Source organism: Phodopus roborovskii, unplaced genomic scaffold (genome assembly GCF_943737965.1).
Source record: "Phodopus roborovskii unplaced genomic scaffold, PHOROB, whole genome shotgun sequence".
Taxonomy (NCBI): Eukaryota; Metazoa; Chordata; class Mammalia; order Rodentia; family Cricetidae; genus Phodopus; species Phodopus roborovskii.
The window spans coordinates 1,577,420-1,593,066 of NW_026125545.1; the positions used below are offsets into that span (position 1 = coordinate 1,577,420).

General features: G+C 45.9%; 1 protein-coding gene across 2 annotated transcripts in view; it reads left to right on the forward strand.

Moving 5' to 3' along the window:
* The first annotated feature begins 13,389 nt into the window (after nucleotides 1-13,389).
* Nucleotides 13,390-15,647, forward strand: part of Samd4a (sterile alpha motif domain containing 4A) — a 206,677-nt gene continuing 204,419 nt past the window's right edge. The window contains exons 1-2 of one of the 2 annotated variants that reach the window (XM_051177078.1): nucleotides 13,390-13,697; nucleotides 14,948-15,566. In XM_051177078.1, the coding sequence (XP_051033035.1) occupies nucleotides 15,371-15,566 (196 nt within the window). In that variant the 5' untranslated portion in view covers nucleotides 13,390-13,697; nucleotides 14,948-15,370. The remainder of the gene's footprint in view (nucleotides 13,698-14,947; nucleotides 15,567-15,647) is intronic. The other variant, XM_051177079.1, reaches the window with a different exon arrangement.

Here is a 15,647-nt window from a genome sequence, read left to right on the forward strand (position 1 = left end):
TAAGATTAATTAAATTAAAGACACTGTGCACTTCTGGCTTGGCAGAGGGAGTGACTATCTGTAAGCTTGGGAGCACCAAGCCACTGTTTTGGCATGGACATGGTTTAAGTAGCTCCCAATCGTGTGTTCAAATTTAAGCTTTCAAAGGAAGGCTTTAAATGGCAGAAACATATTTCAACTGTGGTATTTAAAGATGGAGCCTTTGAAAATGATTAGAGAAAGTCTTCTAAGACAAGTTAAGAAAAAACAATCAGAGGGTAAACACACACACACACACACACACACACACACACACACACACACCCCCAGGCTTGTGATATATTGGTTCCTGGAGACTCTTTCAGAAAAGCTATGATCAAATGTGAGCCCTTAGAACTTTTTGAATTTTTTAGAAATTTTAGAAATATTTCTATTTTAAAAGGTTATCTAACCTTAGATATTTCATTATAGTAAGAACATGTTTTAATAAATGGGTTGCTGCATCCACTATTTCTATTTAATTGTTGGCTCTGGTGATTAGGTTCCATCTCACCCATGTCTATATTTTATAGAATGTTACTCAGTTTTCAATAACCATCTCTTCATTCATTCATTCATTCATTCATTCAGCAAATCATTAGATGGTATACTTTGACCTATCTGCTGTTCTGAAAGAGGACAAGATACCAGAGGTCTTTGCCTTTGTGGATTCCATTTGTATGGATAGGAGGTAAAGGAAGTTAGTCATCTGAAAGTGGGCTGGTCTATACATTCATCTAATTAAACAATGAAGGAAAGATAAAGATGATACAGTTTTGTGTTACGTATTATAAAAGAGTGTGTGTGTGGGGGGGTAAATGTAGTCAAGTGGTACTAAGGAAGGCCTATTTTAAATCTCTTGCAGTCTAAGCTTAAGAGAAAATGACCTTAATAAGAGTTGGGGCACAGCGATTTGCACAAAGAACAGATAGTGTGAAGACCCAAGGTGAGAATGAACAGTAAGGTGTTAAGAGCAGAAAAGGAGCCAGTGTGACTCAAACCAAATGAGCAAGAAGATGCGTGTGTGTGTGTGTGTGTGTGTGTGTGTGTGTGTGTGTGTGTGTGTGTGTGTGTGTGTGGCTATAGGGGTGGTTGACAGGCAGACCCTGAACATAGGCAGATGTGAGCAGCCAAGGTCCTCTCTACAGTAGGAAGATAGGAGAGTGAGCTCAGGGAGATGACATGCTTTGAGTTATACTTTCTGCTCCCCTTTAATCCCAGCACTTGGGAGGCAGAGGCAGGCAGATCTCTGTGAGTTTGAGGCCAGCCCAGTCTACAGAACCCTGTCTCAAAAAAACAAACGAGCTCAAACTTTTACATGTGAGATGTAATGCCAAGCCTGTCTTGTTTGCTTTGTTGACACTCTAGGCACTTAATCTAACTTTATCTTATTCTGCAAATATATACCACGTACAGGACTGACTGGGTAGGGTTTCAGGAGGAAGACTAGAGATCAGATGTTTCCTAAACATTAAAGACTCTGCACTGTGCCAGCAATTAAACTCTTGTTTTCTGTGTCAAATCTGCCTTTTTGTTCCTTATGTGTGTGGTCTTGTATGTGTATGCAGTTTTCATGTGTGCAGGAGCCTGGCAGGAGACTGATGGAAAGGATCAACCTTGCTTCTTCTTCCACCTTATTCGGTGAGGCAGGGTCTCTCAGTCAATCTAGAGCTCACCCACATGGCTACTGCTCTCCTTAGCCAGCTTGCAGCTTCATCTCCCCAAGGCTGGAATTGTGCTGTAACCAGGCTGTCTCCCCAGCAGCCACATCGTTCCTGTGCTTTATGATTCTGAAGCTATGACTCAGGCAGCAACATGCATGTATTTCCAGCTGCCTCTGTGAGACTTCCAAATACACAGCAATTGCAGGAGACAGGAAGAGATTTCCTTTTGTCTTAATTCCGTTTCCTGTTGTGACAAAGTGTCCTGATGAAAGCAACTCAGCAGACAAAGGGTCCCAGTTGAGAGTGTGGAGAATGAGTACACACCGGCCTACCAGCATCCCCTGGCTCTCTCACTTTCCATCATCAGTCCAGGGTCCAGGCTGCACAATGCTACTGTTCATATCAGTTAACCCAACCCAGATGCCCACCCCCATAAACATGCCCACAGGCCAACCTGAGCTATAGCACACCCCACTGAGAGTCTCTTCCTAGGTGGATCTAGAGCAGGGGTTCTCAACCTCCCTAATGTTGCGTGTGACCCTTTAATACAGTTCCTCATGGTGTAGTGACCCCCAACTATAGTTATTTAGTTATTATTGTTATGAATTATAATGTAAATATCTGATATGTGACCCTCTAAAAGGATTGAGACCCACAGGTTGAGAACCGCTGTTCTAGATTATGTCAAGTTGACAGTTAAAACCAACAACCACACCTTTCTTGTTTGTTTCTGTTCCTTAGAGCATCATCCTGGTCTCTGTCCTGGTCACCTATCGAAACCACAGCTAGGGCCAGTTGACAGTTTTTCTCACCTACCTCATGTTGAGGCTATTGTTATTGACTCTGTTCTATTAAACTTAAGGTCAGAGAGTTCAAACCTATTCTTGCTCCTCAATGGTAAATGACAGGATGTTTGGCCTAAGGAATGGCTAAGATGTCTTGACCCTCAAGACCAAATTATGGGATGTTTGACTTAGAGTGTAGTAACCAGATATTTGGGGTATTGGAAGGTAATTAAGTTTGTTTGTTCCTTGTATCAAGGTAAAAGAAGTCTTTTGCCCTCACCTTTTGCTTGGGTTATATAAGGGCTATGAGTAATAAACTTGGGGTGGCTGCAGTACTCACTGAGTGCCCTCCCCACTGTCTTCTGTCTCTTGTCTCTTTCTTTTCTCAACCCTCACTCCCCCTTTCAGGAACATTCTTACATGTTGGCTGGTCTGTACACCCTCAAAACACCACCTGGATCCACTCCAGCAGCAAACTTTCTTCCAGTTAGAGGTCTGAGAGGTTTAGCTCTGCAGAGCCCTTCCTCTAAACCGCTACATTTTTATAAAGTCAACTTTGCTGTTCTTCAGTTCTATGGCTTATAGCTGCTTCCGGTGACTGCAACTATAAGTGTGTTTTCCAGTTTCCCATTAACAATTCCACATTCATAATCTCATAAATTTATAAAAAAATTATGCACCCTGGCTGGATTTCAATTGATACAATTGTATATGATACAATTGATCATATAATCTCATCTAATCCTGGCATAATTTACTAAGGTAGACAGAAAACTGAGATGAAATAGATTAAATAATTAGCCCCAAATAGGATTTGAACCTGGTTCACTTTGCTAGAAGTATAGGCTCTTAAGTATGGCCAGCCTTTTAGTGAGTTCACCTTGCCTTCTAAAAAAGTTGTGCTCAAGAGCCACTCAATCAAGTTGCAAACAAAACCAACACACACACAAATAAATTTACAATGTTTTATGATTCTGTTATGGGCAGCAGTCATAGTTGCCCTAGGTACATGTGACCTGTGGAGAGCATGCTAAACACACCCATGCATCTACACTCCAATTGCCCCGCTGTAATGTTTGAACTATGTATATACATGGTTCTTCAACATGGAATTGTATGGGCTATTTCCAAATTCTTTTCTGCTTATTGCTTTAATCTACTGTCTCAAAATACATGCCTGACAACATTACCATAACAAGGCCTATGAACTATGGGTTCTAGACGGAAGTAAGTTTATGAATTACCATATTCTCTACTTACCAGAAGAGTCACAGTGAGCATTAGCTTAACAAAGGCTTGGGAAATCTTGCAAGAAAATCTAATATGGACTGGACAGTCTCTCATAAACTTTCTGATGGAGAATACCTCAAGAATGGTCTGCCATAATTTGGATGTTGTATATGCAAAGTTCCAAGTAGTGAAAGCTTGTTCCCCAACCCAGCATCACTAGAGTTATGAAACATTTAAAAAGTGGGAACCTACAGGGGGGAGGAATTGTTCAGTGGTTAAAGCCTTGCAAGCATGAGGACCTAGGTTCAGTTCCCCAGCAACACTGTTATTACCTGGTGGGTGTGGCAGCCTGTCTTGGAAAACAAAGATAGGGTTGAAGGAATAAACAGCTATGCAGACTAGCTGTATTGGAAGCCCTGGGTGATTAAATTAGAGACCAATGGAGGAAGACTCCTGATGTCAGCCTCAGGTTTCCACTCATGTTTCCTCAGGTTTACATTCATGTACACATGCATACAGATCACACATGAACATGAACTGGAAAAGAGCAGATTTTCAAAAAAACAAATTTAGAAAGAAAAACGTAAAGGGAAGTCTTCACATCATTTGAGTCGAGGTTATCTTGACAGGATGGTAGGACTCTTCCTTTCCCTTCCTGGTGAGAGATGACTGGCTTTGTTCTGCTTTGGGCTTCATTGTGAGGCACTGCCTCACCACAATCCGGAAGCAGTGGGCAGGGCCAATCAGTCATGAGCAGAGCCCCTTAAAACAGTGGACCAAGGCAACCCTTTCCTTTTTGCAAGTTCATTGTATCACATTATTTTTATAATGACAAAAATCTAAAAGAAGGCTTGATCATCATTTGATCTAATGAACCCTGGGTGATGGTAGTGTCCGTTTAGGGGAAAGTTGTGCCTGTCTGGAACTGTTCCAGTCACACAGAGGCTACCATTTACTCTGATCCTTATACTTTCTTCTTTGCATGTCAACTACCTAAAAATATGGGCACATTTCAATTAGACTTTCAGGGGGAAAAGATTCAGTCAATTCCTTTCCTGTTATTTTTCTTGAGACTTGGTGTTGCCATCTAGAAAATTACATTGCCTCATAACACCCTGACTGGTGTGGGATTTGCAACCCTCATGCCTCAGCCTCTTGAGGGCTAGAATTACAGGTATGCATCACCCTTCCTGGTCACATACAGGTACCTTGGCTAGTGTCCAGAAGAAGGGATTGATAACTTGGGGTAAGAGTGATTTCTACTTCTTTCCCTGTGCCAATTTGAGAGTGAGCTCTCCTTCCCCCTCCCTAGAACCTGACCCACATAGGTCCCGTAAATAGGATTTGCAGTGCTTACAATTAACCTTCTGACTGTATTTATTTGATAGTTTATGACACATTATGAGATGTTCTGCTGTAAAAAATATAATTAATGTTTCACACATTTGTTTATTTTTAAGAAGTGTGAATCCATCTGCATTTGTGTTGGAGATCGTGCTTCATTTGCTTACATTTTCCTGAATTTGGTTAAGTTTATCAGTTAACTGATTTGAGTTATATTGTTTACAAATCTGTCAAGAAGACAGTGTATCGAAGTGTTTGAAAAAAAAAAATAGGTAGGCCTTCTTATCTGACTCTGTTCTAGGGAAAGATGCTAAAAATTTTCCTCATGGGACAGACATACAGCCTTGCATATTGAGTGCCTGCTGTCTGAGCCAAGGGTTGGACACAGCAGAAAAGCAGGAATGAAGTACTGTCACATGTTACAACATGGAAGACTTTGTGCTAAACCACAAAGACCATTCTGTTTATATGAAGTACTTAGAGTGTTCAAGTTCGTATGGGTATAAAACAGTGGTGGCTGCCAGGACTGGAGGAAGGAGTGGTTCAGAATGGCTGCAGAGCTCTGCTTTGAATGAGGAAAAGCTGTAAAACATTGCAAGTGGACTTCATGCCATCAGATTCATACTTAAGGAACGTTAAAACGAGAGAGAGAGAGAGAGAGAGAGAGAGAGAGAGAGAGAGAGAGAGAGAGAGAGAGAGAGAACCCCAAAAGACCAAAAACCAAAGCCCAACAACAACAACAAAAAAACACCCAGGCAGTGGTGGCACCCACCTTTAATCCCAGCACTCAGGAGGTAGAGGCAGGTGGTTTTGTGAGTTCTAGGCCAGCCTGGTCTACAGAGCTGCCAGGTTCCAGGACATCCAGGGCAACACAGAGAAATGCTGTTGTAGGGATTTTCTGTTTGTTTGTTTGTTTTTCTCTTTGTTCTTTGGGAGCCTGTCACTCAGCTCTTAAATATGTGGAGACTTTCTTTCTTATGAATGCCCAGCCCTAGCTTGGTTTATTTAATCAAATCACAAAAAAAGTAGTTTCACTAATCTCACCCCACTCCCCATGTCAACTCCGATCCAGCAAGAGTAAGTTCACATAGCCAGCTTTTCTTAAATTATCCTGTCTACCTTTTGTTTCCTTTCTCTATCTATATGTCTTTCTTTACGTCTACTCCATAGCTGGCTGTGTGGCTGGATGGCTGGCGGTGGCATCCTCTCTCCTCCAATTCTTGCTCCTTCCTTTTCTTCTCCTATTTATTCTCTATGTATACCAGCCTCGCCTATCCTGTCCTCCCGCCTAGCTTTTGGCCATTCAGCTCTTTATTAGACCAAACAGGTATTTTAGACAGGCAAAGTAGCACAGCTTCACAGACTTAAACAAATGTAACATGAGAGAATGCAACACATCTTTGCATCATTAAACAAATGTTCCACATCATAAACGAATGTAACATATCTTCAACTAATATTCCATAACACCCTGTCTCAAAAAACAAAACAAAAATAAAAACAAAAAGGAAATGTTAAAGGAGGGCACATATTTTAGCATAATAAAAAAGTTGGGATTTTTTTTTCCTGTATTGAGTCAATGTTCACCCAATGCACATTCTACTTTGACACCTCAGTCATAATCAAAGCTGCTCAAACTGGCTTCAAGGAGTCATCTGGAGGAAATCTCCATGTTGAATAATTGAAGAAGATTTAGAAAGTACTCTGTAGTAAGAACTTTCATAAACAATATAAATGGGGGCTGGGTGTGGTATGTGCCTTTAATCCTGGCACTAGGAAGACAGGAGAACACATATTTCTGTGAGTTTGAAGCCAGCCTGGTCTATATAACAAGTTCCAGGCCAACACTGCAAGCTACACAGGGTCTTAGGATAATAATAATAATAATAATAATAATAATAATAATAATAATAATAATAATATAATGAATGTAAACAGATTCCTAGATTCCTAGACACTCCCCATTGGTGTCTCCCCCAACTCCCAGCCTGCCAACAGCACTCATTGGGCTAGAATCAGGAGGCCATGGTCCCATTGGTGTAAAATGGCGCAAGTGATTCAGGAAATGGCTTCAGGCATTCACTACATTGCCCTGGGCTAACAGGACACTGGCTTCTTAGTGGAATGTTCACCCTGAATAACTGAGATGTTCTGCACTTAGGTTAGCCCAAGCCCCTGGACCTTGCCTCCCTCCTATCATTGTTTCTGTCTTAGCAGAGCTGGCTTCTGACCTGGCCTGCCTACATCCTGTCTGTCAGAAGTTCCCCGAATCCCTTGGCAAGCCCTGGCACCCTGATCCAGGGTTGAAAAGCACAGGAAACCAACCCAAGCTGGGCATCAGCCAAGTCATCTAAAGGATCTGGAAGAAGGGGGTTTAGTATTTACCAAGTACTCATTAAGTGCCAAGTACTGTACCAGTTGTTCTCAGACCTCTAATAAGCTTAGGAGAACAAGCATCATCATCATCATCATCATCATCATCATCACTGACAGGGGCTCTTACAGCACAGTGGACATGAACTCAGGAACTCAACAGAAATTCTCATTTCTGGCCTTTACTTCACAAATGCTGAATTTGAAGTCATCTACCATCTTTCCTGGCTTATAGAGCGCTGAGACTTGAACCCAGAGCATTGTGCATGCTAGGGAAGCACTTTTACAGCTGAGTGAAATCCCTGGCTCACAATTATTTCTAAGTATACCCATGCACACATACTTTAAAAAAAATTACACCTGCATGCCAGGAGAGGGCACCACATCTCATTATAGATAGTTATAAGCCACCATATATTTGCTGGGAATTGAACTCAGGACCTCTGGAAGAGCAGCCCGCACTCTTCTGAGCCATCTCTCCAGCCCTCCATTTTTATTTATTTATTTATTTATTTATTTATTTATTTATTTATTTATTTTGAGACAGGATTTCACTATATAAGTCTGGCTGGTTTGCTTGGAACTTGCAGGTCTCAAACTCACAGAGATCTGCCTGCCTCTGCTTCCAGAGTGCTGGGATGAAAGGAATGTGCCAATATGACCAGCCGCACACAATTTCTTCCCTCTGTGTAAGTGGCATATGCCTATGTATGCACGTGAGTGTGAAGGTCAGAGGTCAGTGTTGGGTGTCTTCTTTTGTTCATTTCTACCTTAGTTTTTCACCCAGAGCCTCTCATTGAACCTAGAGCTCACAATGAGCAAGGCTGATTGGCCAGGAAGACCCCTGGGATCCTCCTGATTCTGACTTACGGGGCTGAAATTACAAACACCCATCATTATACGCAGCTCCTCAATGTGGTGCTAGGGATCTGAAGTCAGGCCTTGCTTTATTTACTGAGCCATCTCCCCGGACCTTTAACACTACTTTTTAAGTATAGTGTGGGTACTCATTAGCACATGGGTGTGTGCATTTGTGCCCATGGGTGTGCCTCTGTGTGATGACCTGAGGGTGCTGTGGTTATCTTTTCTCAATCACTTCTGTCTCCCTCAATCACATGCTCCCTCACCTTCACCTAAGCATGAAATTCCTTAACAGAAGAAGAGACATTCTCTATAGCCACAGTGACACGGCCACAGTCAATGAAACCAAGAGCAGTGTCTTAACTGAGCTAGTTCTCAAGCCCATGCTCAGAATTTCCCACTTGCCCCCAAAATGTCTTTTGTAGCTATTTTTGCAAATCTGAATGCAACAGAAAAGCACACACTGTCTATGGTTGCTATGAGCCTTTTGTCCCTTTTAATTTACTATTCCTGCAAGTCAGTTGTCTGATTGTTTTCGCGTTACGGTTGCATTCAATGTTAAAACAAACACAGAGAAATACAGCACACTGTATCACAACTCTCCATTCCAGTCGCATATAATATTGTACACATATTTCTGATAGACAGAGACACACATTTGCTTCTTCCTCTCAATCCATTCACCCTTTTTCAAACAGCGATAATTAATGATAGCATTTTCTAGACACCATTTTAAGAAATGTAGATATACTGAAGTATTTATTACTCGTAATGACAATGAGATTGGTTATTACCAAAAAAACCAAGGCTCTGGTTAGGAAGTGAGTCGTATGAAACCACTAAGCTAGTAAGTAGTCCAAGACAGCGCTCCCAGCCTAGAGCTGATGTTCTCTTATCTTAAAATTGTATTGGCTTACAGAAAATTAAATCTCATTTTAGTATTTGTGGTGGTTTGAAAGAATATGGCCCCCAAAGGAAGTGGCATTGTTAGGAGGTGTGGCCTGGGAATAGGTATGGCCTTGATGGAGGAAGTGCGTCAATATGGGGGTGGGCTTTGAGGCCTTTTTTGCTCAAGCTTTGCTCAGTGTGTCACTAAGACCACTTCCTATAGCCTTCTGATGAAGATGCAGCCAGCACCATGTCTACCTGTATGCTGCCATGCTCCCTGGCATGAAGATAATGTTCTGAACCTCAGAAATTGAAATTGAGCCACCCCAATGAAATGTTCTCCTTTGCAAGAGTTGCTGTGGTCATGGTTTCTCTTCACAGCAATAGAAACCCATACAAACAACAATTTTCAAGAATTTGTTTTGGTACTTTCTTTTCTATTTCTTCTTCCCCCTCCTGTCTCCCTCGGGCCCCTCTCTATCCCTAATTCTTTTCCACTGTGTCTTTCTGAGATTAGTTCACCTTACTTAATATGATCCTTTCTAGCTCCAGCAATTAGTTCTGTAAATTTCATAGCTTCATTTTTCTTAACAACTAAATAAAATTCCTCTGTGCATATATGTCATGTTTTGCTTATCCAGTCATCAATTGAGGGACAGCTAGGCTGGCTCCATCCCCTGCTATTATGAACAGGACAGCAGCAAGCATGGGTGTGTGGGCATCTCTATGGTAGGATTCATAGACTTTGTACTCTATAGTGATGTAGTAGGATTCATTTTTCCACTTTGAAAGACTTCGGTCTAATTTCCATAGTAGTTAATAGTTGATACCCTAAAGATAGTGAATAAAAGTTCCTCTTACTCCCTAGCCTCTCCAGGTAGATCTGTTAGTTTTATCACAGCTTGAGGTTAGACAGAATCTCAAAGTGGTTTTGAATTTTCCTGACACAAAAGGCAGAACATTTTCTTTAAAAATCTGCAACCACATCAAGCAGTAGCAGTGCTTGCTTTTAATCCCAGCACTTGAGAGGCAGAGGCAGAAGGATTTCTGTGAGTTTCAGGCCAGCCTGCTTTTCAGAGCAAGTTCCAGGAGAGCCAGGACTATACAGAGAAAACTTGTCTCAACCCTCTCCCTCCCCACCCACAAATAAAAGAAAGCTCAATCCTTTATGCATTCGAGATGACTTTTTAAAATTAATTCATTTTTATTTTATGTGCATAGGTGTTTTGCCTGAATGTATGTCTGTGTGAAGGTGTTGGATCCTGGAGTTACAGACAGTTGTGAGCTGCCATGTGGGTGCTGGAGTTGAATCCCGGTCCTCTGGAAGAGCAGCCCATGTTCTTAACTGCTGAACCATCTTTCCAGCCCCTTGAGATGGCTTTCTTAATCACAAAACTAGAATTACAAAATAGATTTTGGAACATGATTTTTCTAGGTCATTTGTATACTATTGACACATCTCCCTTTTAATCCCTTACTATAAACATCTCTAAACACAGAAAAGTTGGAAGAATTAAATGATATTAACACCCATTTCTATACTTAATGTTTTGGATGTTGTCCTAGTTGGGTTTCTATCTCTGTGAACAGACACTGTGACCATGGCATTTGTTGCTGAGAATAAATGTCCATACAGACTTATTGTATGGGTGAGTGAAGAATATGATAACTGTATACCGTTATGCAGAGATTTTTAGATGTTTCCCAATTCATGAAATAAAATGTTGACCCCCCCCCTTGCTCTCCGTTTTGTGTCGACTATTGCTCCTCACCTTATTTTGAAAGACAGGGTCTTTCAAAATACAGCACACTGTATCACAATTCTCCATTCCAGTCGCATATAATATTGTACACATATTTCTGATAGACAGAGACACACATTTGCTTCTTCCTCTCAATCCATTCACCCTTTTTCAAACAGCGATAATTAATGATAGCATTTTCTAGACACCATTTTAAGAAATGTAGATATACTGAAGTATTTATTACTCATAATGACAATGAGATTGGTTATTACCAAAAAAACCAAGGCTCTGGTTAGGAAGTGAGTCGTATGAAACCACTAAGCTAGTAAGTAGTCCTGAATGTAGAGTGCACTGTCTTTGCCAGACTGACTTCCTAACAGACCCTCAAGATCCCTTGTCTCCAACTGTCTCTTGGGCTTTTCAGTGGTCATTGGGGATTCGAACTCTGGTCTTCAAGCTTGCAACAGGCACTTAGCCCACTGAGCCCTTACCCAACCAATTTATTTTACTTCTAGAAGAAGTTTGAATTGAAATTACATAAACAGGGGCTCCACAAGGATACCTATAATGAAACCTTTTCAGCACTTGTAAATATGGACCTGACTTTTCTGGAATCAATAATCTTTCAAACACCTGAACACTTGACTTGTTGACCCTGAGGAAACATGCGAAATAATGTTGAATAGCAAGACACTAAAGACTAGTGAAGACAAGAGTTCCTAGGTCAAAGGCTGTTGTAAGAACCACGCTTCTCCGGTAGATGGCACCATTTTCTTTCTTCGAGTGTTTGCCACTCCAGCCACCCCAGCTCCCCCATCCCCCGCCCCTCCTTACTATTCATGTTTTAAGTAGCAGCTGACAATAATTACGTTATTGGTGTATCTTTGGTTTTCTTTTCTTTTAAGTCATTGCTAGGACGTCTAAAAACCAAGATGAGGACCATTTTGGCTTTGGCTGAGTTAGCACCGCGTGGTCCCATTTCCTAACAGAAGTACTACCAAGGAGTAGCTGGCATGCCAGATTTAAAAAAAAAAAAAAAAAAAAAAAAAAAAAACTTAGGTTTTTCTGCTTCTACGATAATAAAACACATCAGAAGTCAAACACTGACTCCAGGATTAATGTTTCCTAAAAAGAGCAAACTACTCATCAAATTATGCGGATATCTCCCCTGAGTCGTTAATAATGAACTTTTAAAAATTCACTCAGTTGTGATGGAAACACTGGCAAAACATTATGCCGCCCCACGAGCCCTTTTAATACCCTAACAGATGGTAGGTGTTGTCACTCTGACAGGACCTACACACGACAGAAACGAAATCTGAGGAGGGGAATAATAAAAGATTGGAATCGTGATGCTAGTACGGGAGCTGAAAGTTGGAAGAGTAAGCTCTCAACTTTTGAAGACAACTTCAAAAACTGTGCTAGCCAGAGCAAGGCAGGTAGAACATGGGCCTGCCCAGCTCTCCTGTATAAATGCACCCCAAGTCGCGGGAACCCGCTGGGTTTTGGCCGAGCCCGCTTTGTGAACACTCAAATTAGGAAGTACGGAGGTGTTTAGGTGTTTTTTGTTTTTTTTTTTTTTTTTTTAAAAGGGTGTTTTAACCCTTTGACTGCCGCAGGCATTTTGTGGCAGGTAACTCTGCAGCATCCTAGAACTTCCAACGATAATCGACGGCCCAGTCTCTGGCCCCGCCCGCTGCAGGCGCAGGTAAAGGCTGTACACCGCACCCTCCCACACCCTCCCCCACAAAAAATATCCGGCGGCGCTGACAGGTGGGCTTGCCCCGCCTCTCTGTCGCCCAGGGCTTTTAGGGCCACAGCTCCAGGCTAGTAGCTACACAGCCGCGCGCCAGGCATAGCTTGAGATGAGGTTCCTGAAGTCCACCTTCTCCCCGAGAGCGAAGCCGGGCATCCAGCGCCCGTTTTGGCCGAGGGTGGTCCATAGGCACAGTTCGCTTCTCCTGGACAAGGGTCGCATGGAGCCCCGCGGCCAGGCACGTCCAGCCCCGCACCGTGTTCTTCGTCGCTCTCTGCCACTTTACGTGCCCCAGACCCCAGGAACCCTTCCAAGCCCCCAGTGACAATGACTCCGGGTGTCCATGGTCCACACTGGTCAGCCAGCCACCCTCGGGTCCCAGCAGGGCTAAAGGGTCACTGGATCTTGCGAGCAACATTCCCAAGGGCGAGCAGCGGGTGGCAGCACCGTCCCAGCTCCAGCTCCGTCCGGGTCCCTTCCTGCCCCAGCTCTGGCGGCTCCCGTGCCCTGGCCGCTGTGGAACACGCGGGTGGCAGAGGGGAGGAATTCGCCCGGACCCCTCCCCTTCTCCAAACTTCTGTGCTTTGCTTCTCAGATCCTCCAATCTGTGCTCTTCCGCTCCTCCTACTTGGCTCCCTCCCCTCTTTGGTCCCGGCTTAGGAATCCGTCCCTCCCCCCAGCCCGCCGCCCGCCGGGCCCGGGGATCCTCCCCCGACTCCCCCGCGTGCCGCCGCCGCCCGGGTTCCTCTCCCCCTCTCTCGGGCGCTCCCTGCCAAGCCCATGATGTAATGGTGTATGTTAATCAGTAGCATGTGGGGAGCTCCGGGCGGCTCAGTCCTTCGCGAGCCGACACTGGAGGCAGCAGCGGCGGCGATAGCGCCCCGAACCCGCAGCGCCGCACTCTTCCGCGTGCTGCCAGCCCCGACGGCATGGCCCGCAGCCAGCGCTCCGAGCGCCCCCAACCCCGCTGATTGCTGCCACAGCTCCGGACCCGCGCGCAGGGCCCCAAGCCGCAGGGATGAGCCGCGTGGAGGTGAGCGTCCCTTCTGCTGCCCTCGGCACTCAGCGGTCCCTCTGACCCTTACCCGGGGGCTTCGTGCTCCCACCCAGAACTTGGAGCCGGCAGATGTTGGAAGCGAGCCGTTCCTAGAGCCCGGGCAGTTAGTCTTTCCTCCTTTCTGCGCCACCAGAGAACTGGAATGGGACACTAGAGCCCCCAAACCTAACTTTCTTCTTTGAGGTCATGGGGGGGGGTGTATGCTCGAGGGAGGAATCTGTATTCCCCTCGGGGACCGTCCTACCTCTTGGGAAAGTCGTACTACCGACTCTCCGAGCAAGGCTTGCTCCCACAATTGCATCGCCTTGGGCCTGGGACCCACGGGCGAGGACACGACCCGCAGGCTGTGGCGGGGACGGGCTGAGGGGGGGGGCAGGATGCCTAAATCACACACGCGCGAGCACGCACGCACGCACACACACACACACACTCACACACACACTCATCTGATTGATGCGGGCCAAGCAGACGGGGTGGGGTGGGGTGGGGGGACCTCCTCGGTGGGCTAGAGCGGTGCTGGGGAATGAGGGCTCCCACAGAGCCTTGCCGAGCTTTGGGTAGGGAGAGTTTATTTTTGTCTCGAGCTGTCGCAGCGGCTGCTCACGGCCTAAATCCAGAGGGGAGCCTGGCTGTGGAGATGCTGGCTGTTGCTGTAGATGGAGCTGCAGCCGTACGGCTGCTTCTCCGGGAGGAGGAGGAGGGAGGGAGAGGAGGAATCGGAGGAGGGAGGAGGAGAGAGGGAGGAGGAAGACGAGGAGGAGGAAGAGAAGGAGGAGGAGAGGAGGAGGCTGGAACCCTGGCCGCCTCTGTCACCGCCTCTGCTTTGCATTAGCCCCCACCCCACCCCCGCGCCCCTTCGCAGCCAGCCGCATTGCAAGTTTTCAGCGCGGGGAGGATCTGTTGCTGGTGCTGGCGTTCACAGACACAGCCCGGGAGGCCACCCCGGGTGGGGCGTGCTGGGAGCACTAGCGGGTCACAGCCGCAGCAACAGGAAGCCGCGGGGTCTCCTCCCGCACCTGGGAAGGAAGCTGTGCAATACCTCAGCTTGCGCATCCGAGTGTGGAGGGGCCGGCAGGAATTTGGAGGACTTGCCCCTGCGGGACACCCCAACCTTGGCTTCTACACGCCCCCCACCGCTACCGGGGTCCCCATGATGCCCGGATCCCCGTAGACGCTCTCCTCCGGGGCCCGAGGTCTCACTGCAGCTCTTTCTGTCCTTTCATTAGTGATTGCCGCTTGGGAATGCGGGTGTGAAGGGTCCGAGCTACCGCCCAGCGGGGAGGAGACCCCGGGACGCCGGAAATCACCATCCTGAAGCTACGAGAAAAGGGGAAAGAGCATTCTTCATCCAGTTTTGTGCCTTGTGAGGGATTTATATTTTTAATCGCTATTTTTTACAAAAGAAACATCTCCGTGCTACTGTCTGTCACCGTCTCTGGGGAATCAACCAGAACCACCAGAACATAACTGAACCGAGAGAGAGGGGGAAAGAGAGAGAGGCACGAGCCGAGTCAGTACCTGCAGCGCCCGGGCACCGGAGACCTTGGAACCAGAACGCGTCTCAGGAGGCCGGGGGCTGCGGCTCCGCCAAACTTTGGGGCGGGCAGGAGCGCCTAGGGGCTTCGTAGACGGAGGGCGGCCCCCTAACCATGATGTTTCGCGACCAGGTTGGGGTGCTGGCGGGCTGGTTTAAGGGCTGGAACGAGTGCGAGCAGACTGTTGCGCTGCTGTCGTTGCTCAAGCGCGTGAGCCAGACCCAGGCCCGCTTCCTCCAGCTCTGCCTGGAGCACTCTCTGGCCGACTGCGCCGAGCTGCACGTCCTGGAAGGAGAGGCCAACAGCCCGGGTAAGTGCGCGGCCGCAGCTCCCGCAGCTCCCCGGGAATCCAGACTCCCCGCCTCCGGTCCGGGCCCCGCCCCCCGGCCTC